Genomic DNA, 27,848 nt, shown 5'->3' on the forward strand with positions numbered 1-27,848 from the left:
TTGCTGAAGCAGAAATCTGTTGGAGAAAGGCTACTTTAGGCCTGTTGGTGATAATGTGTGAATAGGAGCTCTGGTTTGGAGAAGAGAGAAAGTGTGTGTGTGTGTGTGTGTGTGTGTGTGTGTGTGTGTGTGTGTGTGCGCGCACGCATGCCTGTGTGCTGGGAGAGGTACTCCAAAAAAATAAGACAGGGAGGTGAGGGGTTTTACACAAGGAGTGGAGCCACAGCTTCTGCCTGGTGGGTGTTGATTCGTCTCCCCTCAAAGTCAGGTGATTGGCAGTTTATTAATAAACTTTGGGAGCCCTTGTTGGTGACTGGTGGGGCTTACTAATGCTTTGAATCAGTAGAAGGATGAGCAAACTCTCCTGTGGGCACAATTTTAGTGTGATGATTTTTCTAAACGGATAAATACTCAGTGTGTGCTAAGTCGCTTCGGTCGTGTCTGACTCTTTAAGACCCCATAGACTGTAGCCCATCAGGCTCCTTTTTCCATGGGATTCTCCAGGCAAGAATACTGGAGTGGATTGCCGTTTCCTTCTCCAGGAGATCTTCCCCACCCAGGGATTGAACCCATGTCTCTTGTACTGGCAAGTGGATTCTTTACTGCTGAACCACCTGAGAAGGCCAAGTACTCAGTACCCCTGTGATATTGCTGGGGTATGGTTATCAGGCGTGTTTGCCTGTATTTGATAAACAATAGAGCTAGCAGGTATTTCTAAGAGTGCTTTTTTAGGGAACCTAAGTAGTTGACTAATAAAATTACCACTGGCCAACTATTCTCTTCAGAATGCATTTAGCTTCTAATCGTGAATTGCATCTGACCAGCTGAAAGAGAGTGTGCCTTTGGCAGAAGTTCCTGAGACAGCGTCTTTTGGGCTTTGTTTTGTATTTCCCAATGTAATCCAAAGGCTTGGTTGTGAACATTCTGGGTGTTGGCAAACCACCCAGTAAGGACTGCTGTATGTGGTCTTGTCTGGGGATGGACTCCAGTAAGCCACCTCTTTGACTCCAGTTGGTAAGGAGCTGATCATCTGTTAAAGAGTTGTTCCCTGGCAAAGGATCAGTTAATCCAATAGAGATGGTATGCTTAGAGCATCTCAAAGGCCCATATGGTGATTTATCCCTTTTCACAGAGTGATATGCAGAGGTTGGGAGGGTACTGGTGTCTTTCTGAATTCCAGCTTTCATATGCATGCTGAAGGAAATGTAGTCTTTACTGTACTACCTGGTTTTTAATTGTTTACATTTTGTTTTAATCAGGGATTGAGTTAATCTGTGAAAAAGACATTGATCTGGCAGCCCAGGTACAAGAGCTATTAGAGTTTCTCCATGAGAAACAGCATGAGTTGGAGCTCAACGCAGAGCAGACCCACAAGCGACTTGAGCAGTGCCTCCAACTGCGGCACCTCCAGGCCGAGGTCAAACAGGTGAGCCTGGCCCTCCACCTTCAGCCTGGGCTTTCCAGTGGCTGAGTCTGGTCTGGGCCTGCTCCTGGTATTGGGTAAGGCGTGCAGAGCCTCAGGTGTGACCAGAACTTAGGAATAGGTAAGTTAAGGAATGGTTGTATTAGTTTCTGAAAGCTAGTCTGCCGTCTATTGACTCTAACAAATAGATCTAATGGTCCAGTGGCTCAGACTTACAAACCCATGATTTCTCCGGCATATAACAATCTAAGGAGAACATCTTCTCAGGGCTTTTCCAAGTTGTCCTCAGTCACTGAATCCATTCTCTTCCTTTCTGTCCTCAATCCTGCATAGAGTTCATGGGAAAGGCAAAGCCTTTATCAATAGGCATATTCAGGCTTTAGAGCCAGACTGCTTAATTTGGGGGCACCTATGTGTCTAGTAAGGACCTAACATATTCTTGATAATAAGTGGTAGCCATCATTCACTTCCCATTATTCTTTTCCGTATGTTTGTGGTTTTTATAAGAAAGTGTTCTCGCCACGTTAAAGCCAACTTTAAAGAGTTCTTACCTGTATGAGACATGATACTATCTATTGTTCTAAAGGATATTCCTGTACCATTCCTAGGGATTTATAGGAACATACACACAATGACCAATGATACATTTTAAAAATACTATATATTTATATTATAAACAGACTAAATGGGAATTTTCAGCATAATGATTGGTGACTTCCTATTTAGACAAAGTGGGACTGAAGAAATCCGAATATAATTATAGTTCCACTTATTGAGTGTCATAGACCTTTTATACCTATCTCTTGATCAGTCCTCACAACCATTCTCTGAAACAAACATTACTCTCCTTTCAGAGGAAGTCACTGAAGCTTAGCAAGGTCACCAGACAAAGGTCACACTGAAGAAAGAAATCGCCATCACCTTCCCCATGTCCAGGAGGACTTCCTGGCAGGCTAGACCCACAGCACTTCACTGTTTGCTTCTTTTGCTCCAGACTCTCCCAATCAACCCGTTTCCCCTGCTTCCTCTAGGCAGAGCCCCGCCCAAAATATCATGTTCAGTAACCGCTAGAACTTTTAGATTTAAGTCTATCAATTTAGCACAGGGAACAAAAATATATTTTATAATTATTTCTTGGTCCCTTTTATTCAGGGTAGTCCTTGTTAATGCCTGTGCTTATATAGTTATTATATAGTATTTATTATAATGTGCAAAATTACCTTCTCTGCTCCCCTTCTTTTCCAATCAGTGCTGAGTTCTCACATTCTGTGCTAAAGATTCATCTTTAGCACCAGTGACATCACTGAGCCCTAAGCAAAGCCAGGTCACAGCACTGCCATCCAGGTTTTTTTCAGTTTAATTATCCTGGGGTCACACCTAATTGTCTGGAGAGACATGTTACTCGTGATGACATGGTAGAAATCCTAGCAGGCCCAGAGTAGGGATGAGTATTCAAATTCTGAATCTTTTTTGGCAGCAATGATAGTAATTTCTTTCTTATGAGAAGTACTTGGAGAAGTACTTTCTCATTTGTGATCTCAATTTAGGAGAAAAAGTCCATGAGAGAGAGTGGTGTACATTTACTTTACAAATGAGGAACTGAGGTACTATAAGATGAGTGTTCCCAGGGCCTTGTGGCTGCTTAGCTGAAACTTGAGCCCAGGCCTCCTAAATCCAGACCTGGGACTTCTCCTCTGCTCTTTGTTCATGGTCATCTCAATAAACTGGATAACAGGAAAATTATTCCTAATTGAATTTTTGAGATGGAAGTACCAGACCACCTTACCTGTCTCCTGAAAAACCTGCATGCAGGTCAATAAGCAACAGTTAGAACCAGACATGGAACAACGGACTGGTTCAAAATTGGGAAAGGAGTACAACAAGGCCGTATATCAGCACCTTGCTTATTTAACTTATATTATGCAGAGTACATCATGTGAAATGCTGGGCTGGATGAATCACAAGCTGGAATCAAGACTGCTAAGAGAAATATCAACAACTTCAGATATGCAAATGATACCACTCTAATGGCAGGAAATGAAGAGGAACTAAAGAGCCTCTTGATGAAGGTGAAAGAAGAGAGTGAAAAAGCTGGCTTAAAATTCAGCATTCAAAAAACTAAGATCATGACATCTGGTCCCATCACTTCATGGCAAATAGCAGGGGAAAAAGTGGAAACGATGACAGATTTTCTTTCCTTGGGCTCCAAAATCACTGTGGATGGTAACTGTGGCCATGAAATTAAAAGACTCTTGCTCCTTGGAAAAAAAGTTATGACAAACCTAGACACTATTAAAAAGCAGACACATCACTTTGCCAGCGAAGGTCCATATAGTCAAAGCTATGGTTTTTCCAGTAGTCATGTATGGATGTGAGAGTTGGACCATAAAGAAGGCTGAGTGTTGAACAGTTGATGCTTTCAAATTGTGGTGCTAGAATAGACTCCAGAGAGTCCCTTGGACTTCATGGAGATCAAACCAGTCAACCCTAAAGGAAATAAACCCTGAATATTCATTGGAAGGACTAATGCTGAATCTGAAGCTCCAATATTTTGGCCACCTGAATCGAAGAGCCAACTAATTGGAAAAGAGCTTGTTGCTGGGAAAGATTGAAAGCAAGAGGAGAAGGAGGTGACAGAGGATAAGATGGTTAGATAGAATCACCAACTCAATGGACATGAATTTGAGCCAACTCTGGGAGAGAGTGAAAGACAGGGAAGCCTGGCGTGCTGCAGTGCATGGTACGCAAAGAGGTGGACATGACTTAGCGAAAGAACAACAACATCATATAATTTTGTTTGCATTCTTTATTTTTATTTATTTTTGTTACAGAATTCATAGTAGAGCCAACTTTCTAATTATGTTTTTCTTGACTGTGATGAAAATGGAAATGAAATGAATTTTTAACTTTCCAAGTATACATTCTGTATAGGATGGGGAGCTAAAGGATGATAGGTAGTTTGTCAAGTGGGGAAGTAGATTAACCAAATATGGATCATCCAGGCTTGACTAATTGCATACATTCCCATTCAGTATTTCATGAATTATAGAGCAAAAAAAAGTTCTTCTGGAATTTCAAATTCCAGAAGAGAAAATTCTAGAATGAGAAAATTCCTTCTTCTCTTCACCATGGCAAGAATGACACATGGGGGATTGTAGTTCAAAATGGTACTGGATGGCTGAGATCAGCCTTTAGGAAACCACGAAGGCCTTGGCAGCGGATATCAGCCCTTGCAGGTGCCGAGGGGCTGCTGTTCCGTTAAGCCATTATGCCTCATTAAACAGACTTGTTCTCCTTGTCAGCGTGGGCTCCTTCTTTAGGGAGTCATCGAATCCAGTTTCAGAGAAGGCATTCGGGGTTTGATGGAAGTTGGTGGAGCAGGAAATATTGACTTGGAAGCTGTTGACACTTGGAAAGAGGGAGTTAATTTAGATGTCAGTATTGATCATGTGGGCTAAATTTAGACACCAGCTTGAGAGTTTCTCTTTGGAATGTACTCTCAAAAAAAAAAAAAAAAAGACACCTTAATTGAAGTGCCATTAATAGAGACAGAAAGGGAGAGGACAACACTGTGTTATGTCTCTGTCATTATAGCGCAGAGGTTAAAGGTTTAGATTTGGCCTTCATAACCTATGTGAAGTTATACCACAGTTATATTAAACTGGAGCTCTGAGAAGCAGTGATATCACAGACGTTGACTAAAAATAATTTTCAAGTATTTAGAACAAATGAAACTGATTAGTGCAACTGATTTGCTTTCTGAGGGATTACTTAGGATTTTGTGTCTAAGATAAATGGCCCCAGCATCTCCAGAGAAATGCTGAGTCTTGAAGGAAACCACTCCCCTGATTCCCATGGTCCAGGGCCCTAGACCACCCAGATACCCCCTTTCTTCTAGAAAAATTGTTCATATTATTCTCCAGACCCCACAGAATGCTCTGATTGTTTTCTAGGAAAATTGCTACTCTGGTAAGGATGACCTTACACTTATTAGATAATTGAGGGAGATTTGAAAAACCTATTTACTGGGCATAAAACTAAATGAATGCCCATATGTATTCCTGCAGAGCAATGCATTTAGCAGAAAATAGGCCAAAATGGATTTGTAGGATGTTGGAGCTCTGAGCTATGGGAAAATAAATTGTACTTATTTGTCTACTAAAGACATTGACTTAAATTATCCCTGTGGACTAAATACTGGCCAATATTTTCATATGATCAAGATAGGAATTTAAAACAAAGGAGAAAATATTACCTTATCCTCATATTCATATAGAAAATACCATTTAATTCTGTTCACTGTACAAAATTAAAAGGAGTTGGAGTAGTACCGAAAGATAGGCAGCCATAGGGACAAGTATCATCCATTTGTTTCAAAATGGAGATAATTAAGAAGACACACAGAGTCTATAAAACCATGAAAGATAAACATATATAACTCATAAATTGTGAATTTTTTTAACTAAGAAATACTAGAAATATAACAGGCTCCCATTTAACCACCTGAGAGGCTGACGATTTTCCTGTGGTTAGAGTTTCAGAAATGACCGTGCCTTGTGATAAATCATCTGCAGTAGCAGGAGCCTCATAGGTTTCCTGTCAGTGTGACCTAGAGAACACAGTCATAGCCAAGCAACTTCCCCAACCTACGTGGGCACAGGGTCCAGCTTGCCCAGCGTAGGTGGCATCATCATTTTGGACATTCACATCTAGTTAACCAAATCCACCCTTCTCCCAACTCGGTTATCTGAGCTTCTGAACGAAGCAGATCTCTGTGTTCAGTCCCCCCTCAGCCTGACTGAGCTGAATTGGTGACTTAACTCCCAAGCCCCCAAGCAGCAATACTCTTCCCAACCCTCATTTCTGCAGGGCTATGTTTCTCTGTTATCCTGTGGTTATAGGGACAGTCTCTGAATTTTGAAAGGAGTATGGAATATTATGGCTCCAAGTGACCTTTAAAGACCATCTAACCTATTGGTAAACTATGATCCAAGATGAATGATCTATGTAAAATGTGTGTTTATAGGATTACATCTTATAGTTTACAAAATACTTTTACAGTAATTATTTCATTTCAACTATACCTTGTGACTTACCATTTTACAGATAAGAAAACTGAGCCTCAGGGAGATTAAATGATGTTTCGAAAGTCAAATAGCTCAAGATTAGTGGGCCAATATTTCTCATGTTACAAAATTTCTTCTACTACCTTTCTCTCATTTGGATGCTCACAGAGAATAAATAACCAATTTTATGAACCAGGAAGATAAAGGATGACAGTAATGGAAAATTATACCAACAAGAGTTATTGATCAGAGCACAAAGACTGATGATAAGAAAACAGCTAAGGTATCTATATCTCATCAGAATATACAAATGAACTCTGCAAATACTAGAATATAAGTTGGTATTCCTAAACTCTTTTTCTTCTCATTGTGAGAGGTATAATTGCAGAATCATAGTTAGGTTTGTCTCGAAACTAAAAATCACCACCATCATCAGGCTTTGCCTTTAACAGTATGCTACATCAACCCTGATACAGGAAGGAAAGATATCCTACCTTTACAGATGAAAAAGCTGTGGCTCAGGGGTGGCTTTATCAAGTAGAAACAAAGCCAGGTGTTTTGACTTGAGATTTTGTGTTCTTTCAACATGGTCTCAGTTCTGCTTCTAGGACTGAGTCCAGGACTTCAACATGGGAGATTTGATTCTAGGAAGATAAAAATGCTTGTAGTTTAATCATTGGCATCAGTCCCACCCCTGAACCAAGCCATTGATTAAACTGCCATGCATTTTTGTCTTCCTAAAATCAAATTCCCTATTTAAAGTTCTGGAATGCCTTTATAAACAACATTTGGGAAATAAAAATGAACAAGGATATCAAGGATATGGCATGATTTAATGTAAGATGCAGAGACTAAAACCTATCATATTTCTAAATGGAGAATCTGGTAGATGGAGATCCCACAACTATAGCTATAACTGATGCTTTCAGTTGGCTCAGAATAGAGAGAAAAATATTCCAGCATGAACTCAAGAGGCCCAGAGGGAGTCAGATTGCCCCACCCCCCAAGTGTTGATTTGTGATGCACATTGAGAAAATGTTTCTCTGACACCCTCAAATGAATCTTGAACCAAGCAAGTTGTGATGAATCATGGCAGAAGGACTTACATAGTTCAGAAATATAAATTATGAGCTCTATTTTCCAAAGGAGTGAAGCATTTGGACATGCAATCTGTGTATGCATGTACCCAAACTTACAGCCAGCTTTTAGAAATCATAAGCGCCTCTAGTCAGCCAACTACAGTGCACCAGTGGCATCAGAGATTTCACACATACACTCTGAACAGTTATTTCCTGCAACTAATTGCTTTACAGATTGGCATCTCATCCGCAATCTGCCAGACTGCCCGTGAATTAACATCTCAATCCAAATAGCCCAGCTTCAATGGGATTTATGTCCCAATGTTATCCATGCACAATATGGCATCAGTCATTGTCTGCCCAAGGAGAACATTTGAGAAATGCCAGTGAGGGTTATGGAAAAGGAGACTAGGATTAGTATTTTTCTAATTGTTTAACATGAAGAAATTGAGAGAAGAAAAAAAAAAAAAATCTCAAAACCTCTGAAACAGATTGTGATGTCTTCTGCTTTGCCTTGAGGGAACAGATGGATGATATTTACTGATCTTGAAATTTCGGAAGAACTTTTATTTCCTCTCCAAGCAAACTCTCAGACTCTTTAATAAAGCAAATATTTGGCAATTTTCTGATGACCAGACACAAGGTAGATTTTCAAGGCCTAATACTTCCAGTTTGATTATTTGCACCAGACTCTATTAGCTGGGTAATTGCCACATTTCCATTTCAGCTAGGACTATCTAGACAGTATCAGCTGTTTCTCCTTCTATTCTAATATTCTCTAGCTGAATTTTCTTTCCCCCAGTACTAAGTTAAGGTCACCTAGAAATCTTACTCAGCCTAGCCATAACCTCTAAATAAATCAATTATAACATACTCTTTTGTTTTCTAATGATCCAGTGTATGGGTGATTCATACTATTTTGCTTGTTTTCTTTTTCCTCCTTTTGGGTTGTTTAACCAATCAAGGCTGAGACTTGTCTACTCTTGGCTATTTTGCAAACGTAGGAGGTTGGACCCACTTTTCAGGTGTGACTTGGATATTTTCCACAGTGACTTGGATATTTTCACTCTTTCAAAAATGTTACTGCATACCTGTCATATGAAAAGCACTATGCTAGGCATTGGGTGAGATTATGATATGACTCATGTATTAATCAAGTCTCCCAGAAGTTTACATTCTAACGAGGGGAGATGAAACATAGGTCAAAATAATCAAATAAGGCAGACTTCCGTGAGTGCCACAGAATGGTCTGGTTTCGCTAGATGATGAAGAAATTGTTTCTAATAGGTGTGATGAGATATAGAAGATTTCAAGCAGTTGTTGGCCTTAAAAAAGAAAAGGATACCATACCGATATTCCATACATATGGAATTTATTTATTTTTACCATACTGTGTTCCAGAAGGAACTTCAGAAACATACCTACAGTGCAATCAGATAAAGTAATGTTTAAATTAAGTAGCTGAGGAGACTGGGATTGAAGAGTGATAAGGGTAGGAAAGAAAATGTGAAGCTGGGAATAAGATTGGTACTTACAATAAATATCTTATGGCACAGGGTTCCAGATAAATTTGGAGAGATTTTACTTATCCAGATCCTTCCTATCTTCTCTTGGTTGCAGGTAGGAGATAGTGAGCTATCCGACTGAAGGCCATTCACCTGTGCTCTTGTCCCAACTCCCTAGGTCCTAGGATGGATCCGCAATGGGGAGTCAATGCTCAATGCCAGCCTGGTCAACGCCAGCTCTTTGTCTGAAGCAGAGCAGCTACAGCGGGAGCACGAGCAGTTCCAACTAGCCATCGAGGTAACACCCAGATCTGACTGCACTGTCCTCCCTTCCCTTCTCTGCTGTGCAACTTAGGCAGGATGATTCCTTAAGGTGTGGGTTTTCCTTTATGTGGTGAAGCCATTACTCTTTCTTGTGAAATGGGCCAGGTAGCTTCCTTATCACCCAGGAATTAGAGAAGCAAATCCAAGGCTTCATCACCCCAAGGAAGCCTGGTATTAGAAGACAAGTATTCACACTCCAAATGTGGTCTTTTTTATTAGTACCTTTAACCTTCAAGGCCCTTGGTCCATTGAGTCTTTTAATACCTTATGATCTATGCATCATGTGAAAAATATAAAGCTAAAAAGTTAGAAGTCACTTCCAGTTGAAGCTCACTCAGAATTGAGGATAAACAATTATAGAAGTCAGTAGTAAATTAGGATTCCATTTTTAAACATTTGATTTACATGTAACATTTAGATTTCATTGTCAAATCTGCCTTTTAACAAGAGCAGTGAGCACAGGAGCAGACTACACTAGATAGTTTGTTTCACTGAAAGTAGTTGTTCAATAATGCGGGTGGAAGTCATATTTAAAGAATAAACTAAAATCAGAAATTTACCAACCAAGGCTATTTTAAAATAAAATTCCACTTGTGATAGTCTAATGTGAATTTTGTCTTGCTTTAAATAATATCTTTAATTATCCTTTGTACTGGAACATTTCCTTCCCAAAGAGACTTGAGCTGATTGCTCTAGAACAGTATGGAGAAAGAGTAGGAAATAGGACATGGGAACTATGCTAAAAATAAGTTCAGTTCCAATGGGAAAAGAGATAAAGAGAGAAAACCTCAAAGACCTGCATCACTTGTGGTTCAGTATAGAACTTAACCCACTTTTGAATGTGTAAGAAGTGCAAAGGTATTATCTTCTACTAAAGAAACACAACAGTGATAAAATCTTAACTGTCTGTGTCATGAAGTTTATCTTTAATACAGAGGTCCAACTGATTGCTAGCCATTTTTAAACTAGTATTGATGGATTTCAGCCATTTAATTTTCGAAAAGCTTTCTTATATGTGAAAATGTAGCATTAACATGAATGTCATACTTCTCTAAGACGTTTGATAACTTCTTAGGAAATATTGTGTTTTACTGGCACACCCAAATATTAGGGTGTTGGGATCTATTCATTGTGAAGGAAAAATCAAGATTGAGATTATAATAAAAAATTAGGCCCACAGTGGTCAAAGCCCTGTTGAGAGGCAGCCGTGAAGAAAATGAAAGTGGGGCAGTCACATTCAAGGCTTGACGTGAATCTGTGAGGGACACTAGGCGAAGAAGGGACAGCTGTTGGCCATACCTCCTCCTTACTTACCTTGAATGTGGACGTTTACCTGCCCTGTCAGGTAATTCAATTTTCAGTCCCTTAATTAGATGTTGGGCTAGTAAAACCAAGTGTCGTGACCCACTTGAGCGTCTCAATGAACTAGTAGAAAATAGTGGGTAAATCCATTAGTAATGTTACTGAAATAGCTAAATTCTATCTGACTTGCTTATGCAGTATACACAAATTTGTATTAGATGATGTTGCATCCTTACAGAATAGAGGCTTACTAAGCATCTGTGTCTCTAAATTTCATGGATGCAACTTGATCAAATATTCCTAGGATATATGTTGAGATATAAATGCCTGTAGAGTTTGTCTGTGGACTCAAGAGGACGTGACAAAACAAACAGGATTTCTGGTAGATCTTGGGAATGGAAGGTGGGCAGGGTCTGCAGCTTGGCTAGAATAATGACAAGAACAGAGCCAGAATTTCAACATATGCTCCTTCTCCAGGTGGCATTATGCTTCTCTCTAAATATGTCAATTTAGACCAGGTTCTGCACTGGGGGAACATATGCCAGGTAGGGTGTGAGCAATTTGATAGGAGATTTTACTAGTCTGGTTTTATTTAACCCATTTTGATACTGTTACTGGAGGTCCTTACAGTGATAGGGAACATAATTTGACTTCTTGGGCCCTAAGAAAGAATCCTGGCCTCTAGAAGGGAAAATAAAATAGCTCTCTGTAAGACAATCATATAATTTATTGTTAGAACTAAGACTCTTTTAAGAGAAAAAGTGGGAACTAATAATAACTAATCCAGAAAAATCAGCATGGACTAGAACTCTCATGGGAAAACCGAGATGTTTGCTCCCCCTAGCTTGATTGGCCTCATCTGTCTGAAGGTTTTGGTCTCCTTAAAGAAGGTCAGAATGTTTACCTGAAGTATACTTGGTTACAGAAAAACTTCCCCAGAGCCATTCAGAATGCAGAGCAGTAGACAGCTCTCCAGAAATACAGCTTTACAGATTCGTATTTGTTAGTATCCAAATGTTGTGGCTGATGTGTCTTCAAGAACTGTGAACATCATAGAGGCACCCTTGTTTTTATAACCTGCTTTTTAAAATCCATTTTTATTTGAAATCCTCTTATGCATTCTAAGCATAAGCACTATGACAGTAGTTAAAACTGGATAATAAATTCAGTTGATTTGGTTTGGTTTTCTTCCATGTCCCCCTACTAAATATGAACATCCTTGATAATCCATGTCTCAAAGACATAGCACTTAATAAGATTAGATAATAGTAGAAATAAATGCAAAATAATGACTCAAGCTTAGTGAAGCAGAGATTATGTCATATGCATAAGAGTTTATTATTTAGGAAATGAAAGAGAAGAAGAGGCTCCCAGGACTATTAGATATTAATGAGTTTCAAAATAAGGAAGAGGATTTGTTACATAGCATAAATTGTAAGAAAATTAAAGTTACTCCTCTACTCTGAGAAAAAGGTACAATAAAGGTTCATGATGACAATTATATGCTGGTTTTATATATTGAGGAGAGACAAGATAATTATCAGAATCACTAATTCTACTTAGTGAGCCCTTCCTCTGAATGAGAAACTGTATATACCATTCTAATTGCTAGATATGAAATGATATGATGTGATATGGTGGAAAGGACATAAATTTGGAAATAGGTCAAACCTGAATCTGATTTCATCACTTCCTTGTATGTACGTTTTGGGGCAAGTACCTTGATCAGCCTGAGCCTCAGTTTCTTAATCTGTAAAGTGGAAATAAGAATATCCACCTGTAGAAGTATCATAAGAACTAGAAAAATTCATAAGTACAGTGCCTAGCACAGAAAATACACATGACTAAATGGCTTTTAAAGAGATTTTTAAAAACAGCCCTTGCCTTAAGAGTTTCATTAAGTAAGGAAAATCAGCCAAGTGGTATAGGCATTCAGAAGAGGGTAGTTTTTAGTAAGTCTCAGGCTATCCAGAAAGATCTCTGAAGGTGGTCAGAGCTGAGCTGAGTGTCCAAGGGAATAGATGAGAAGTCTACGGAAGTGAACCAAAACCAAGAATGGACCTGAGGGTACTTCTACATTTAGGAGACAGGAAAAGAAAATGGTACCAATAAGAAAAATAGAGAAAGAAACCAAAGATTTGTAATGGATTATTTCTACTTGTTAGTTTATTTTTTCTAACTTCATGTAGCAATTAGGAAGATTGCTACATGATAAGAATGTGCTCATCAGGACTGAAGGCTAAATCAGTGGCAAAGTAAGGAATAAAGCAGTCTAGGTGCTGTAGGAGGTCATGCTAACATAGCTCATGCTGAGGACAGATTCAGCAGAGGGGAAAGGGCAGCCAGAAGGTAGTTGATAGGCTGTGTAGACTGCAGTTTGGAATGAAGGTAAAGCAGGAGGTAGAGGTGAAAAGAGGGGAGGTTGTATTCACACACAAGCAGTGCTTGAATGGATTTGCTCTGGGGAACTGTCCCTGCACTGCAGCCCAAGACGAGCAGAAATCATTCAGGAGTAAGGCGCTGGGCTTCCAGCTGTTCTTCCCCACTGTCAGCTAAGCTATCCTTTCCTGAAAGTGCAAAGGCCAAATTCATACTATGCCATTGGGTTGAAATGATCCCAGTAGCTGAAGCTGGGATAATATTAGCTGATTGAAGTCATATGGCTCATCCACATCAGTCTCTTAATTTAATAAATTGTGTTTATTTGGCTGTCTCCCTGCCACCCAGTTCTCCAACCTGTTCTCCCCACCTCCTTCAGTTAAAGTGAACTCAGGATGCAAACCACACTTACCTGAATAAGAAAACAAACCTTCTGCAGTATAGATTATCCTAAAGGCAAATGTAAATAATGTGGTAATGCGGGATTATATGTTAAACTGAATTATCTTCTGTACTGTTCTGTTCCCTTGACAACTAAGAGATGGTGTGAGATTCTACTCTCCTGCTTTACTAACCTGTCAAATGTCTTCCTTCTACTAGAACCCTTTTAAAAATGATCATTCATGTTTAAAATGATTGCATTGTTGGTTGAGACTTGTATTACATGGGGATTTTTTTATGTACTGTGTTTATTTGATCTGCAGAGTGGGACTACAGCAATAGCCTCCTCTGAAAACTGATGATGAATACTTTTATGATTAGATTGGAAAAGGAGATTTAATTAATGGTTGAGTCAACCAGGAAGCAGATTTATACACAACTGTGTTTCTCTAGCACAAAAACTAAAATGTCTTTAAAACGAAGAGTGATGCAAATAAATGAGAAAGGGGTAGGGACAGGAGTTAGGGACCTGAGCAGTTAATTAATGAAAATGTTTGATATTCATTTTTTAAATATGCTTTTAAAACAGTGATGACAACATGTTTGAATCAGTCATTTAAAGCTCTTTAACTTTTCTGCATCTTTCCACTCACGCCTCACTCCACCCCTTCCCATACCACGCCTGGGTTGTTCCCACGGACCTCTCTCTCCTCCCCTTGTGCCCAGTCCCTCTTTCATGCCACTTCCTTGCAGAAGACACACCAGAGCGCCCTGCAGGTTCAGCAGAAAGCTGAGGCGCTGCTCCAGGCTGGTCACTATGATGCAGATGCCATCCGGGAATGTGCTGAGAAGGTGGCCCTCCACTGGCAGCAACTCATGCTCAAGATGGAAGACCGACTGAAACTGGTCAATGCCTCAGTGGCCTTTTATAAAACTTCTGAGCAGGTGAGGGAGAGGGCTGTGTGGGCCTGAGACCAATGGAGGGCAGTTTTCTGCCACACATGGCAAGTCTGTAGGATCTACCTTAGCAAGAAGCCAATCCTCTCAGCACTAGCCTGAGAGTACAAGAATGATTTGTGGAAACACCATGGTTTGCTTCCATATGATTATTTCCATTAAAGGAGTGAACCATGTGATTTGTTTCTTATAAATTTCTCAAACTCACTAGATGTAGGTGTTGAAGTAGAAATTGGTTGGGCATATGCTGAATGCTAGGTTTCAGTGATGTACCAGTTAGCTCTGGCCACAATAATGCTGTATAACAAATCACCCCCAATCCCAGTGGTGTAAAACAATGAACAACTATTTTTGCTTAGGTATCTAGTATTCAGCTGATCTTGGCTGAGCATAGTAAAACTAGGCTCCAAGCTACAGGTTGGAACTAGATCTGTTCCTGTATTTCTCTTCCTTCTTGACTGGCAGGTATTTGAGCCACATTTATGGTGAAAGGCAGGGGTGCAAGAGCCCAAAATCTACTGTGCAAGTGCATTTCAAGTTTGCCTGTGTCATGTGCTGTAACATCCTTTTGGCCAAAACAAGTCATGTGTCCAAGCCAACATCAGTGAAGTATGCCTCCTGTGAGGATTGTGAAAAGAGAGTGATGAGTTCCTGAACACAGTTTGCTGCTGCTGCTGAGTCGCTTCAGTCCTGTCCGACTCTGTGCGACCCCATAGACGGCAGCCCACCAGGCTCCCCCATCCCTGGGATTCTCCAGGCAAGAACATTGGAGTGGGTTGCCATTTCCTTCTCCAATGCGTGAAAGTGAAAAGTGAAAGCGAAGTCGCTCATTCGTGTCCTACTCTAGCGACCCCATGGACTGCAGCCTACCAGGCTCCTCCATCCATGGGATTTTCCAGGCAAAAGTACTGGAGTGGGGTGCCATTGCCTTCTCCGGAACACTAGTTAGGCTCACAGTTCTCTGATGACAGAGAGCCGTGTTTCCTGTACTACACCGGGAATCCCATGAATGAGATGTAACCTGTCTGTCAGTGGGCCCTGCAGCCAGCATTCATCTTTACACCTTCTCTCAGTCCTCCTTTCAAGCATTTCAGAGAGGTGGCATCTTACATGGCCTCAGAAGTGAGAGCAGCAGACTAACATAATAAAGCGCTTCTCCAGTTGTTTTATAAATTAAGCACAGCCCAGTCACACCTCAGCAAGCTTTTTTTAAAAATAGAAATCGATATGCTAATTCTAAGATTTACACAGATATGTGAAGAACCTAGAATAGCCAAAAGCAATCTTGACAAAGAACACTGGAGGCTTTATACCACCTGACTTTAAGACTCTAAAGCTGTAGGGATCAAGACAAGATGGTATTGGTGTGAGAACAGACACAGTGGAACAGAGTAGAGGTTGCAGAAGTAGACCCACATATATACAGTCAATTGATTCTTGAAAAAGCAATTCAACAAGTACAGTTTTTTAAAAAATGGTGCCGGATAACTGACTATCCATATGAAAAAATGAGGCTTAATCCCTTTGTAATATCATATATAGTTTTTAATTTGAGATGGCTCAACATGCTGAGGAGAAGTCAATGGCACCCCACTCCAGTACTCTTGCCTGCAAAATCCCATGGGCGGAGGAGCCTGGTAGGCTGCAGTCCATGAGGTCGTGAAGAATCGGACACGACTGAACGACTTCACTTTCACTTTTCACTTTCATGCTTTGGAGAAGGAAATGGCAACCCACTCCAGTGTTCTTGCCTGAAGAATCCCAGGGACGGGGGAGCCTGGTGGGCTGCCGTCTATGGGGTCGCACAGAGTCGGACACGACTGAAGCGACTTAGCAGCAGCAGCAAGATGCTGAAGGGGACAAAACACTAGATTAAGAGTCAGGAAATTTGACCCTGAACTGACCTTACCAAAGGTCACTTTCTCTCTCTAGATTTTTGATTCTTCACCTATTAAATTAAATGACTTACACTGGGTAATCTTTCCATTTCTTCTAGCTCCCAAATTGATTGGTTTTAAAACTAATACTACCTTGGGACAAGTGTTAAGCACTCGTTTTCTTAAAGTTGTTGCATGTGTATAATCTGTTTTCTCTCAAGATGTGAGCCTCCTGCTTGTTTTGAGGCCTTGTCTCAAGAGAGATGTGTGGTGCTAAAGAAATTAGCTAGAGTTCAGGGATAGGCCTTCTCATGACATGGGAAGCATGTTGGCAATGGGAGTGTTCTGCTTTGGACACCTTTCAGCTTATTTTTCAGTTCAGTTCATAACTCATAAAGCATCCTATCCAATGCCACGTCGTTTACCAAAAGAGATGACTTTCTCAGATAGAGGAGGTCAAGGATAGTTAGAACCACTTTCCCCTGCTGCCCTAGCCAGGCAAGTAACCATAGATTGTTGAAGGAAAGTATAGAAATGGTTTCTGTTTTCTGCATCCTTCCTTAATCCCTGACACTAGGCTGCACTGTGTCTCCTACTGATGCACCCAATTTGTCTCTAAGGTCAATTAGAGCATGGCCTCCCAGACTTTTTAGAACTGAAAAACCATCTTAACTATCTTTTAAGTTAACTCGAATTTGTTATTCCTCTGAAGGAAATGTACATTTTGCAATAGCAGGCCTGGAGATGTCATTGCCTTATGGTAGCACCTTGAAACATTTTTGCTGGAATATTTTTCCCAGAGAGGGGAAAGATAGCATTCACTTATGGTCCATAAATCATACAACATAGGCAACTTCCTCCTTTACCTCTACTTGAGGCTACTTCCTGTAGGACAAGTACAGATGGCTGGGCAACACAAATATCTTCCCCAAACCTCCTTTTCCTGTTCTACCTAATATTATAGCAATTTAATATATAAAAACACTTGGAAACTCCCCAAATTACTAGTCTTTCCTCCTTTCTCGCTGTGTACATTATTCCTAGGTGATGTCATCAATCCCTGTAGCCTTCAACCATCAGCTGTCAGAAAATGATTCCGAAGTCCATACCTCAGTTGTAATCTGTCTTCCAAGCTCCAGACACTGGATTCTCACTGCCTCCTGGACTTTTTCTTAGACATCTCAGGGGTGCTGCACACCTAAGGCCACAAATTGGATTTTGAATGAAAAATGTCACTTACAATAGGGGTCTCTAAACTAATGGTCCTTATAAAACACTTCTTAAACAATTACTGAGTCTTTTCATTCATGATTCATTAGGTCTGTAGTGTCCTGGAGAGCTTAGAGCAAGAATACCGAAGAGATGAGGACTGGTGTGGTGGACGAGATAAATTGGGGCCAGCAGCAGAGATCGACCACGTCATTCCACTCATCAGTAAACATTTGGAACAAAAGGAAGCCTTTCTTAAGGTCAGAGCACATTGTCATCCAAGTTCTGGGACTTTAGCCTTGTTTTTCATCTACCGTCTCCCTCTCTCTCAGTCTCCTCCTCCTCTTCCTCCTCCTTTCTGTCTCTGTCTCTTTCTTTCTCTCTCTCTCTCACTGCTTCATATGGGCTTCCCATACTCCTGTATTTTCTAGTTTCTTATCTAAAGGGAGGCATTTGTAGAGAGGACATTTGAAAGGTTGAAAAGTTCCACTTCAAACATTATTTCTCTCCACACTTTTTGTATAATTAGGTAATTAGAATGCTCCATTTCTGCTGGTGCTATGTATAAATATCCTGATATCCCATTGATGTTTACTGAGGAAAATACACACTTTCACTTAGTTATGTTTTATCTATAAAAATATTTTAATTTAAATATATAAGCCTAGATAAAAAACTAATAAAATACATCTTTAATAACTGGATGACACAAAATTTAGAGCAAGAGTTTAAAAAAATATGTTTAGACATTTATCAATCTAACAATTACCAATTACCAATAAATGTGACACTGTTTATTCTGTGTATGAAGACAGAAATACCTAGCTTCCCAGGGGGGAAACACAGTCCAGCTCTGAACAGCTTTCAGCTGGTGTGGGAAGACCTCCTAAGCCTCTTTCCTTCTGCCTTTGATCTTCTCTCTGACAGAACCTTCAGTGTGAAAACTTTTTCAAAGGATCCATTTACTCTCAAATTCCTTGCTTTTATGTTCTGCTTCCTTCCAGGTTTCTGAAAGCACACTAGAGAATTTTTATACCTTAATATGTTGCCCTTGATTTTCTACAATTCTGTAATTAACTGCTTTTCTTTCATTAGGGATTTTCTCTACTTGACCACTTGTTTAAGTTTTATTTTTATTCTTTTTTAAAGATGACCTCCTGCTGCTCTCCTCCCATCTATCTAGTATCTGCACCTGCACCTGCATTTGATCTGAACCCTTAGTAATCAGCTCTTACTAATAAGATTAAATAGAAATCCTTCCATATAAGGCTTAAGATTATTTTAAAAGTCTTCCCTCTGATAAAACAAAGTTTAAAATGAAACAATTTAAGTAGAGCATGTCAAAGTTTTTAAATAGAGGTATGAAGGTATTTCTTCATAAAATTAAATTTTTTTTTTGAAGAAGGGAAAAAAATGTTCTGAGGTTTTCCACATGTGCCTAAAACCATAGTTGAGAAGCTGTTGTTGTGGAAATTACAAGCCAAATGGACAGAAGATCAAGCTCTCTGTACACATCAGTTGATGTATTTTGGATTCTTTAGTTTTGGACCACTATCCAGCTGTTAAATTCATGGGCCTTAGGGTGGTAGAACCATGAACAATCTTACCAGAGCTCCCAGAAACCGTTATTGTGAAAGCAACATTTAAAATAATTTTTTACCATGTGATTCGTAGAATCAGATGCTAAATATAAAAAAGCTTAGTTTTGACCATATAATTTGTAGAATCAGATGCTAAGTAGGAAAAATTTTAGAAGTTAACAATTTTGCTTAGAGATAACTTAGTTCTGAAAGCTGTGGACTGAAAATTAATGGAATAACATGTATTCTACCAACAGGAAAAATACTGCTTTGTAAAGAAATTTCAGAAAATCTCTGGTCTTGAGAGAAACTAGAAGCACTCTATCAGTAGACCTAGATTCTAGTCCTGACTTGATCATGACTCCTGCCCTTGCTGGGCTCCAGCCTCCTTCCGGTACAGCAGCATGGGACAAACCTGTCCTCTCTGCCACCCACTGCTCTGTGAGCCTTAAGGGGATGGTACAATGGTTCTTACTCTTTTACATGATATACTGTGCCCAGCAATAGGATGTTTATTAATCTTATTGAGGTGGAGTTGGGTTTTATAGACAAACATGTTTCTAAAATGTGGGTGATTTCCATTTATATTTGGAACGTGTGGTTAATAAGTTTGATTACTAAATTTGCTTTCTCGAGTCTAAATTAAGCTAATGTTAAAGCGACTTACACCAAGGTCGTATATGAGGCACTCTTATATGTGGCAGAGGGAAATCAGGCTGAAAGGTGATGGTGGTCATGCTGAATCAATACATGTAGTAGTCAAGGAGTAGCTGATTTCTTTTTTCGCTTGTGATGGAAAGGAGAGAGGAACAGGGAGCTTTTCTTTTTTAAGCTTTGCACTTAAAAGAATAAGTGAACCTCTTCCATTAGAACTGGAACATCCATGTTGCTCCAGTTGGCCTCCAGGACTCTGCTTACCCAGAGACCCAGAAGCCTCATCGCCAGCATCCCTTCTCTGGTGCCTTAGATCATGTGCACCTCTGGACTGGGACTTCACACTTTGTCTCTCTCAGGCCTGCACCCTGGCACGGCGGAATGCTGAGGTCTTTCTCAAGTACATCCATAGGAACAACGTCAGCATGCCCAGTGCTGCCAGCCACACCCGAGGACCCGAACAGCAAGTGAAAGGTCAGTGTGAGCCCTGCCAACCTGAAGCCACTCCAGCCACATGGATCAGAGCTTGGTACCTGGTCTTCATGTGACCTCAAATTTCCTGGTTCTTCTCCTTAGATAAGAAAAAGTGTGATGTGGGATGGTATTTCAGTGGCAATTCATCATGCATCAAAATTTTGAATGGAAAAATGACTATAAAATTTCTCCAAATATATTTTGTTTTATCTTAGAGTTTCAGTTCAGTTCAGTCGTGTCCAACTCTTTGCGACCCCATAGACTGCAGCATGCCAGGCCTCCCTGTCCATCACCAACTCCCAGAGTTTACCCAAACTCCTGTCCATTGAGTCAGTCATGCCATCCAACCATCTCATCCTCTGTCATCACCTTCTCCTCCTGCCTTCAATCTTTCCCAGCATCAGGGTCTTTTCAAATGAGTCAGCTCTTCACATCAGATGGCCAAAGTATTGGAATTTCAGCTTCAACATCAGTCCTTCCAATGAACACTCAGAACTGATCTCCTTTTGGATGGACTGGTTGGATCTCCTTGCAGTCCAAGGGACTCTCTTAGAGTTTATAACAATGCTAAGAGAAATAACAGATAATCTCTACATATCTACACTGTGCAGTATCATAGTCACTGGTCACATGTGACTTTTGAGCAGTTGAAATGTGCCTAGTTACCTGCACTGACTATTGATTACTTTAAGTGTCATAGCCAAACATGGCTACCATATTGAATGGCACAAGACTGAGTTACCTTACAGCCTGAGAACGAGACATGGACTGAGATTCATAAAACCACATTCTAATCCTGGTTTTATTGCAATGTACAATGTGCTGCATGCTCAGTCGTGTCTGACTCTTTGCAACCCCGTGGACTGTAGCCTACCAGCTCCTCTGTCCCTAGGATTTTCCAGGTAAGAATCCTGGGGTGAGTTGCCATTTCCTCCTCCAGGGGATCTTTCCAGCCCAGGAATCAAACCCAAGTCTCCTGAGTTACCTGCATTGGCAGGCGGGGTTTTTGTTTTTTTTTTTTTTCTTTACCACTGAGCCGCCTAGTTTTATTACTTACTGCTTAAGCTTTAGAAACTTCAGTTTTCTTATTGAAAAATGAAGAAGGATGTGTAAATTCTTGCTGCTCAAAATATGGGCCCCAGACCAGTAGCATTGACAACACTTGGGAGCTTATAAGAAACATTACCTCATGCCCCACTTAAACCTACAGAATCAGAACCTCCTTTTTGGCAAGAGCTCCTCCATCCCACCAGAACCAGGTGATTTTTGTGCACGTAAAATTTAGATAAGTACTGGTCTAGATAATCTTCAGTATTTCTCTGATTTCTATAATGTCTACAGTTGTATGGACAAAAATCAGTAACCTTTAAAATTGTTCATTTGCTGACCAACATTAAGATTAAATTATTATTGGTGGAATCACTTACTCTGGACCTTACAGAAATTAGCCTTTGAGTGGGTGAAGAATTTAACAAATGTCATCTTGACACAGCACAGCAATACAACCCTGGAGACCAGCACTAGGGAGGGAAGTGATACAGGCTTGGCAAGCTGCTAAGGGGACAGTGGGAAGTTTGGACCTCTTTTAGGAAGGGCGTCTTTTATGCTTAAGGAGCTCGGGAGGTGGCAAGATCCTCTGATCTTGGAAGAATTTTTCACCAGGAAGAATTAAAACTTAGGAATCAAAGTTCCCTACAGAGAAGAAAGAAGAGGGTTCCTTTTCCAGATGTGCTATCTGTTTGCAGCTGAGGGGCCCTGTGGGTGGCTGGCATTATGTCACCTTTCCCTTCCTGCAGATTTTTCAAGGTCTGTGTTCTGATGTCTAAATATGACTTGAGAGAGGCCAGCTACCTGCTGAGAGCAAGCACGCCCCACCTGCACCTCCACCCCAGTGTGCCAAGAGTGGCAGCCTCCCAGGGAGAGCAGGATGTGCCGCATCTTGGTGGGGGCCAGAGCAGGGTATGCCCTCAGGAAAGCTTAAAGAGGGGCAAAAATGAAACCTGAAACTCATTAGGACATTCACCTAAGCTGGGCTAATTCCCTCAGCCACCACGGAGGGACCTCAGTGAACAAAGCTCTAATTTGGAGACAAAAAGGCTAAAGATAACACTTGTTCTCACTGTCTTTGCCCAGTTATAGCTTTCACCTGAGCGGAGACCTATGACCTCTTCTGTATCCATTTCCTTTCCACCTGCTGCCTGGGCCCAAAGCCAGTACCTCTTATTTTAAGTTTTTCTTATAGCAACAATTATTACTATGTAACAACCCCTGAAATACAGTGGCCCACAACTGTAAGCATTTATTGTTCATTGACTGCATTGCCTGGGGACCAGCTGCCTTGGCTGGGCTCAACAATGCACTCCTGCTTGAGACTGCAGGTCTGGCTGGCTTGGCCCCTTCACTACAGGATGGGTTCTTGTCTGCTCCATGTGGATTAATTCTGGGACCTTGTTGAAGGGGCAGTGGTCACCCAGGAGAACTTCTTAGGGAGGTAATAGCAGAGATCAAAGGGTCAAGGTCGAGTGCATAAGCACACTCCAAGCCCCTACTTATGTCCTATCAACGACCCATTTGCCAAAACAAGTCACATGACCAAGTGTGAGGTCTCAGGTGAGGAAGTACGCTTGGTCTCTTTGGGGGAGGAACTAAAAAGCTACATAATAAGAGCATAGATATAGAGAGAGATCAATAATAGGGATCCATATAAGTTCTCAGCCTAAGGGAGAAGAGACAGGTTCTATCCTTCAAGAGTTAAACTTCCATAGTGCATTAAAAGTTCACAAAAATCAACAAGCACTACAATTTGGGCTGTGCCCTCCGTGTAGAGCACACTGTTACCGAGTCCAGGCTTGCTCTGCTTGCCCCATGAGCCAGTAGACCTAGAAGATGGCAGACTAATGTCTCTAAATAACAGTCTTATTGTGGTATTAATACTGGGTTCTTTTATAGATCAGAGATGAGAGGAGGTGAAGAAACAAAGTATAAGGGCCATTAATCTTGCAAATATCTCCTATAATGGCAAGCCTCAGCCAGGGAATGTGTTGATTTCTTCTTTTCTGCCATCCACAAGTGGACAGGATTCTGAGCAAAGGCACTTTAGTTCAACAGTCAGGCAGAGGGGCAGGATTCTCTGAGGCAGACCATTATGGGTGGTTATGGATTATTATTATAATCCGTTATGGATTATTATTATAACCCATTATGGATTATAGTAACAAAACAAACAAAAAGCAAGTCAAAGAAACATTTCCAACATGCAGTCAGAATTGGCTTTTCCCTGCAACATAACTTGTGCTATACAGCCCCAATAACCTGGGAGCCCAAGGTGGCTAAGAAGTCATAAAGTTCTACGCTTTTCCATAAGAATGACCTTGGGCCAGTTGCCTACTCTCTCTAAACCTCAGTTTCTTCATCTGTAAAGTGGAGATAAAAATGGTCCATGCATAATGAGGTACTCTGAAAATACGTGTCGGCCATATAGTGAGCACTGAATAAGTGTCAACTTTTCATAGCATCGTTCTTGTATATCTTATTAGTATCTAATGTAGTTAGTGGGAAGTCAGAGGCAAACAGTACAAAATAGATTTGATGCTTCAAGCTTAGAACATACTATTAAACACTGGAGATCCATCCACGTAGCCAGCTGCTTCTGGAACAACAGGAGAAGTAGGAAGAGGGAGGGAGCTGACATGGACAAATGCCTCCCACAGCCTCTGCTGTGCTTCATGGCCTCATGCCCATCCTCACACCTACCATCATTAGAGATGATTGAAAATAGCTTTAGCTTTTCTTATGATCGGTCCCAACCACCAGGGGAGTTTGGGCTTAGAGACATGATTCCATGATGACATGATTTCAACGCAACTTCCCTATGCCCATGATTTAGAGGTTTTTAAACTGAGGCTATGCTGTTAAAGTACTAAGAGCACAGCCCTTTGTATAGGCAGAGTATGTGGCAAGTGACGTGGTTGTCCATGCAGTTACCCCAATCCTCCTGCCTGTTCACCTCTGGCCCTCCCCTAGAACCTCCAAGAGTGGCTGGGATCCCTGCCAAGTCCATTCACTCTCTACAGGCTCTAAGCATCTGGTTGAATTAGTTATTATTTTCAGCACCAATACTTCCCAAGGTCTCCTATCATCAAGGACTAGCTTTGGTGTGAAGAAAATCAGGGTCACTTTTAAGTCACCCTGGGGACATCCTCTCCCCCACTTTATTGATGCAACTTCATCAGTAAGCCCTCCCCCAGTCTCCCCAATATTGCTCTCCTCTGGGAAATTCTCTCTGAACCAAACTTTGACCCCTTGCTTCTGGTATTGAATTAGTCCTATGGGGAGAGTCGAAGGGCACAGTTATCTGGGATGGAGGGCCCGAGTAGCTGGTCAGATTTGATCAGGGCCTTCCTGAGACCAGCACCTGCTCTCTGCCCTGCAGCCATCCTGAGTGAGCTCTTACAGAGGGAGAACCGTGTCCTGCACTTCTGGACATTGAAGAAGCGGCGGTTAGACCAGTGTCAGCAATACGTGGTGTTTGAGCGAAGCGCCAAGCAGGTATGTTCAGCGCTTTCCCTGGAGTTGTCTTGGACAAGGACTGTACAGAGGCCCAGATGACCAAGACTTGGGCAGTTCCAAAGAGGGTCATCACACCGACAGAATAGAGAAGGGAGAAGGGGGTGAGAAGAGGAATGCTTGCACTGACAGCAGTTCGATCTTCACCAAGCACTCTGCTCAGAATTTGATGACAGGAGTTGGGAGGAGATGCTGGGGGCAGATCGCCCTGACTCATGGATGATAGTGGACCTGGTCTAGAAGAGTCCCTGGTTTAATGGACAAGACACTGTCTTTGCTGGTGGGTTTTTCCAGGTATAACAGAGAAGGGCACTTTCATAAATCAACTTCCAAGCTACGTACTGATTAAATCATGCCAGGGTTTCCTGGGTCCATCATATTGTTCCAAACCACAAATGTTCACATCAGACCATGGCATATTTTCCTACTATCAGCTGGCTTTTGGGAGAACTTAGTGGGTTGTTTCCTCCCACAGGCACTAGACTGGATCCAAGAAACAGGTGAATATTACCTCTCAACACATACCTCCACCGGGGAGACCACAGAGGAGACTCAGGAACTGCTGAAAGAATATGGGGAGTTCAGGGTGCCTGCCAAGGTAGGAAGCATCCTGGAGCCCTCCCCTTCCACCCAGCACATCCCATTCTGGCCATTTTCACACTGTGAGTGAGAGAACAGCCTCTGTACAGAAATGCTTGACCACAGAGCCAATGGGGGACATGTAGGTAGAATCATCTCCTTTGAAATATGAACATTCAAAGAGATGCAGCTGCTGGGTAGAGCTCTGTACACAGGGTCTCAACTCCTATATGCTGTGCTTCTGAATGGACCTCATCTTTGTGCTCCAGGTTCTGGAATCTGCTGTGTTCTTTTAGACCAAATACAGCAAAGGAATGTATTCATGTGAAATGCACATTGTGTGTATGAATATCAGCCACATACTCTTGAAATCTGAATGGCTTGGGAAGTCCACCTTTTGAGAAGGGCCAGTGGTTATGGGTGGCTTCACAAAGCAGATTCCAGAACTATTTCCATCTGGCCTTGCCCAGGAAATGAGCTGGGCTGGGGTCCCTGGGGAGCAAAACACACTCTGGTGTATGTACCCACATCCTCACACCCCCATTCACACTGAATGGAGAATGCTATAATAGAAGGAAATCCTGTTTTCATGTTTTCCTAGCCAGGATTTGATCTGAGGACCTTGGGTTTGAAGGAAATCTATCTCAGTTCCCTCTTTGTAGCTTCCTTGTCCCTCACCCTGGGCTCCCTGCCATGGAGGACCACCTTTGGCATCACTTCCAGACATGGCAGATGCTCTTCCAGGATGAGAGCTGCTTTTGTGGCAGTCAAGAGAGGAACATATTAATGCCTACCTTACCCAGAGATCCCTCTGACACTATGGCAAATCTCCCTCTAATTTGCTGTAACAAAATTAGACTCTTAGCCTCATTCCTGAGATATTTCAGAAGTGGTTTTACACTTTGTGAATCCTACACCCCAAACTCTTGCTAGCAGGGAGTTTTCCTCTGCACACTTGTGAGCTTTTGGGCCTTGTCATTCAATATGAAAAGCTGTCAATCAGATAAGAAATTCATTTCAACACCAGCTAGAACAAACAGCACTAGGGATGTGGCAGATGCACAGAACCCTTTTAAATTCTAAATGAAAATAGTTTTGAATTACCCACTTTGCATCCATCTGCCCATCTCCAGATAGTATCAACAATGAATCATTAGTAGTCTAAATAGTATCAGATCCATGGTGATCCTATTCACATAGGATGGATCACAGCAGATACCCAGAACTTCCTAGGATCAGAATCTGCCCATCACACAAGTAGAAATGTGGAGAATCATTTAGTCAATTAATTTTATTCTTCTTTTACAATCTTCCTATCTTTCTCCTTTCTGTTCACATTGTTGTCACCCTAATTGGGTTCTTTGCTTTCAGCCTTTCCTTCCTTCCAGTCCATCCTGTCCTTCATTGGTGTTCCTCTCTAAAACACTACTTTGGTCATATTGCCAACCAGCTTGAGAGCTTTTATAACTCTCCAGTGCCTTCAGGCTAACACTCAACAACATCTACATCTGGATCACCTTACAACCCCAACTGTATCTTCACTTACCCATTTATGCAAATTTTACACTCCGGCTGAATGGATATATTTTCTTACCCTCCAAGAAATACATCATTTATTTTCGTGCCTCTGTATCTTTTCTATACTGATTTTCTCCTTAGATTAGCCTTCTCTTCCCTCTAGTTTGTACTTCTTAAAAAGAAGCCACCTTTCCACTTCAGTGCCTCCTCCTCCGTGATCCTGCCTACCTGCCAGAATACAATCTGGCCCATCCTTGGACCGCAGCCATTGTCTGTGTAGCCCTTAAGGCACCAGTCTTGACCATCCTGTTCTCCCAGTAATGTGTATGCAGTGCTGTCTCCTGTATGAGCCTGCAAGATTCAAAAGGACAAGAACAATGCTTTATTCACTTTCCTAACTGTATCTTATGGCGGCTGTGATGGCGCACGAGTGCAGCAGCTGCGACGGCACAGGCGCGCAGCACCAGATGTTCACACCAAAATCAGAGTGATTATATTCTTTACAGCCAAAGGTGGAGAAGCGCTATACAGTGAGCAAAAACAAGACCAGGATCTGACTGTGGCTCAGATCATGAACTCCTTATTGCCAAATTCAGACTGAAATTGAAGAAAGTGGAGAAAACCACTAGATCATTCAGGTATGACAAATCAAATCCCTTATGACTATACAGTGGAAGTGAGAAATATATTTAAGGGACTAGATCTGATAAAGTGCCTGATGAAGTATGGGTGGAGGTACGTGACATTGTACAGGAGACAGGGATCAAGACGATCCCCAAGAAAAAGAAATGCAAAAAAAAAAAAAAATGGCCTTCTGAGGAGGCCTTACAAATAGCTGTGAAAAGAAGAGAAGTGAAAAGCAAAGGAGAAAAGGAAAGATATACCCATGTGAATGCAGAGTTCCAAAGAATAGCAAGGAGAGATAAGAAAGCCTTCCTCAGCGATCAATGCAAAGAAATAGAGGAAAACAATAGA

The 27,848-nt window shown here is 41.3% G+C and overlaps 1 protein-coding gene across 5 annotated transcripts in view; it reads left to right on the forward strand.

Moving 5' to 3' along the window:
* The window catches only part of KALRN (kalirin, RhoGEF kinase), a 626,732-nt gene that overhangs the window by 339,822 nt on the left and 259,062 nt on the right, over positions 1-27,848 (forward strand). For 3 of the 5 annotated variants that reach the window (XM_010834276.1, XM_010834274.1, XM_010834279.1), the window contains exons 15-21: positions 1,260-1,426; positions 9,252-9,371; positions 14,186-14,404; positions 17,613-17,762; positions 20,096-20,210; positions 24,643-24,758; positions 25,252-25,374. In XM_010834276.1, the coding sequence (XP_010832578.1) occupies positions 1,260-1,426; positions 9,252-9,371; positions 14,186-14,404; positions 17,613-17,762; positions 20,096-20,210; positions 24,643-24,758; positions 25,252-25,374 (1,010 nt within the window). The remainder of the gene's footprint in view (positions 1-1,259; positions 1,427-9,251; positions 9,372-14,185; positions 14,405-17,612; positions 17,763-20,095; positions 20,211-24,642; positions 24,759-25,251; positions 25,375-27,848) is intronic. The other 2 variants (XM_010834277.1, XM_010834275.1) reach the window with 1 other exon arrangement.

Source organism: Bison bison, unplaced genomic scaffold (genome assembly GCF_000754665.1).
Source record: "Bison bison bison isolate TAMUID 2011002044 unplaced genomic scaffold, Bison_UMD1.0 scf7180017864032, whole genome shotgun sequence".
In the NCBI taxonomy this organism is placed as follows: Eukaryota; Metazoa; Chordata; class Mammalia; order Artiodactyla; family Bovidae; genus Bison; species Bison bison.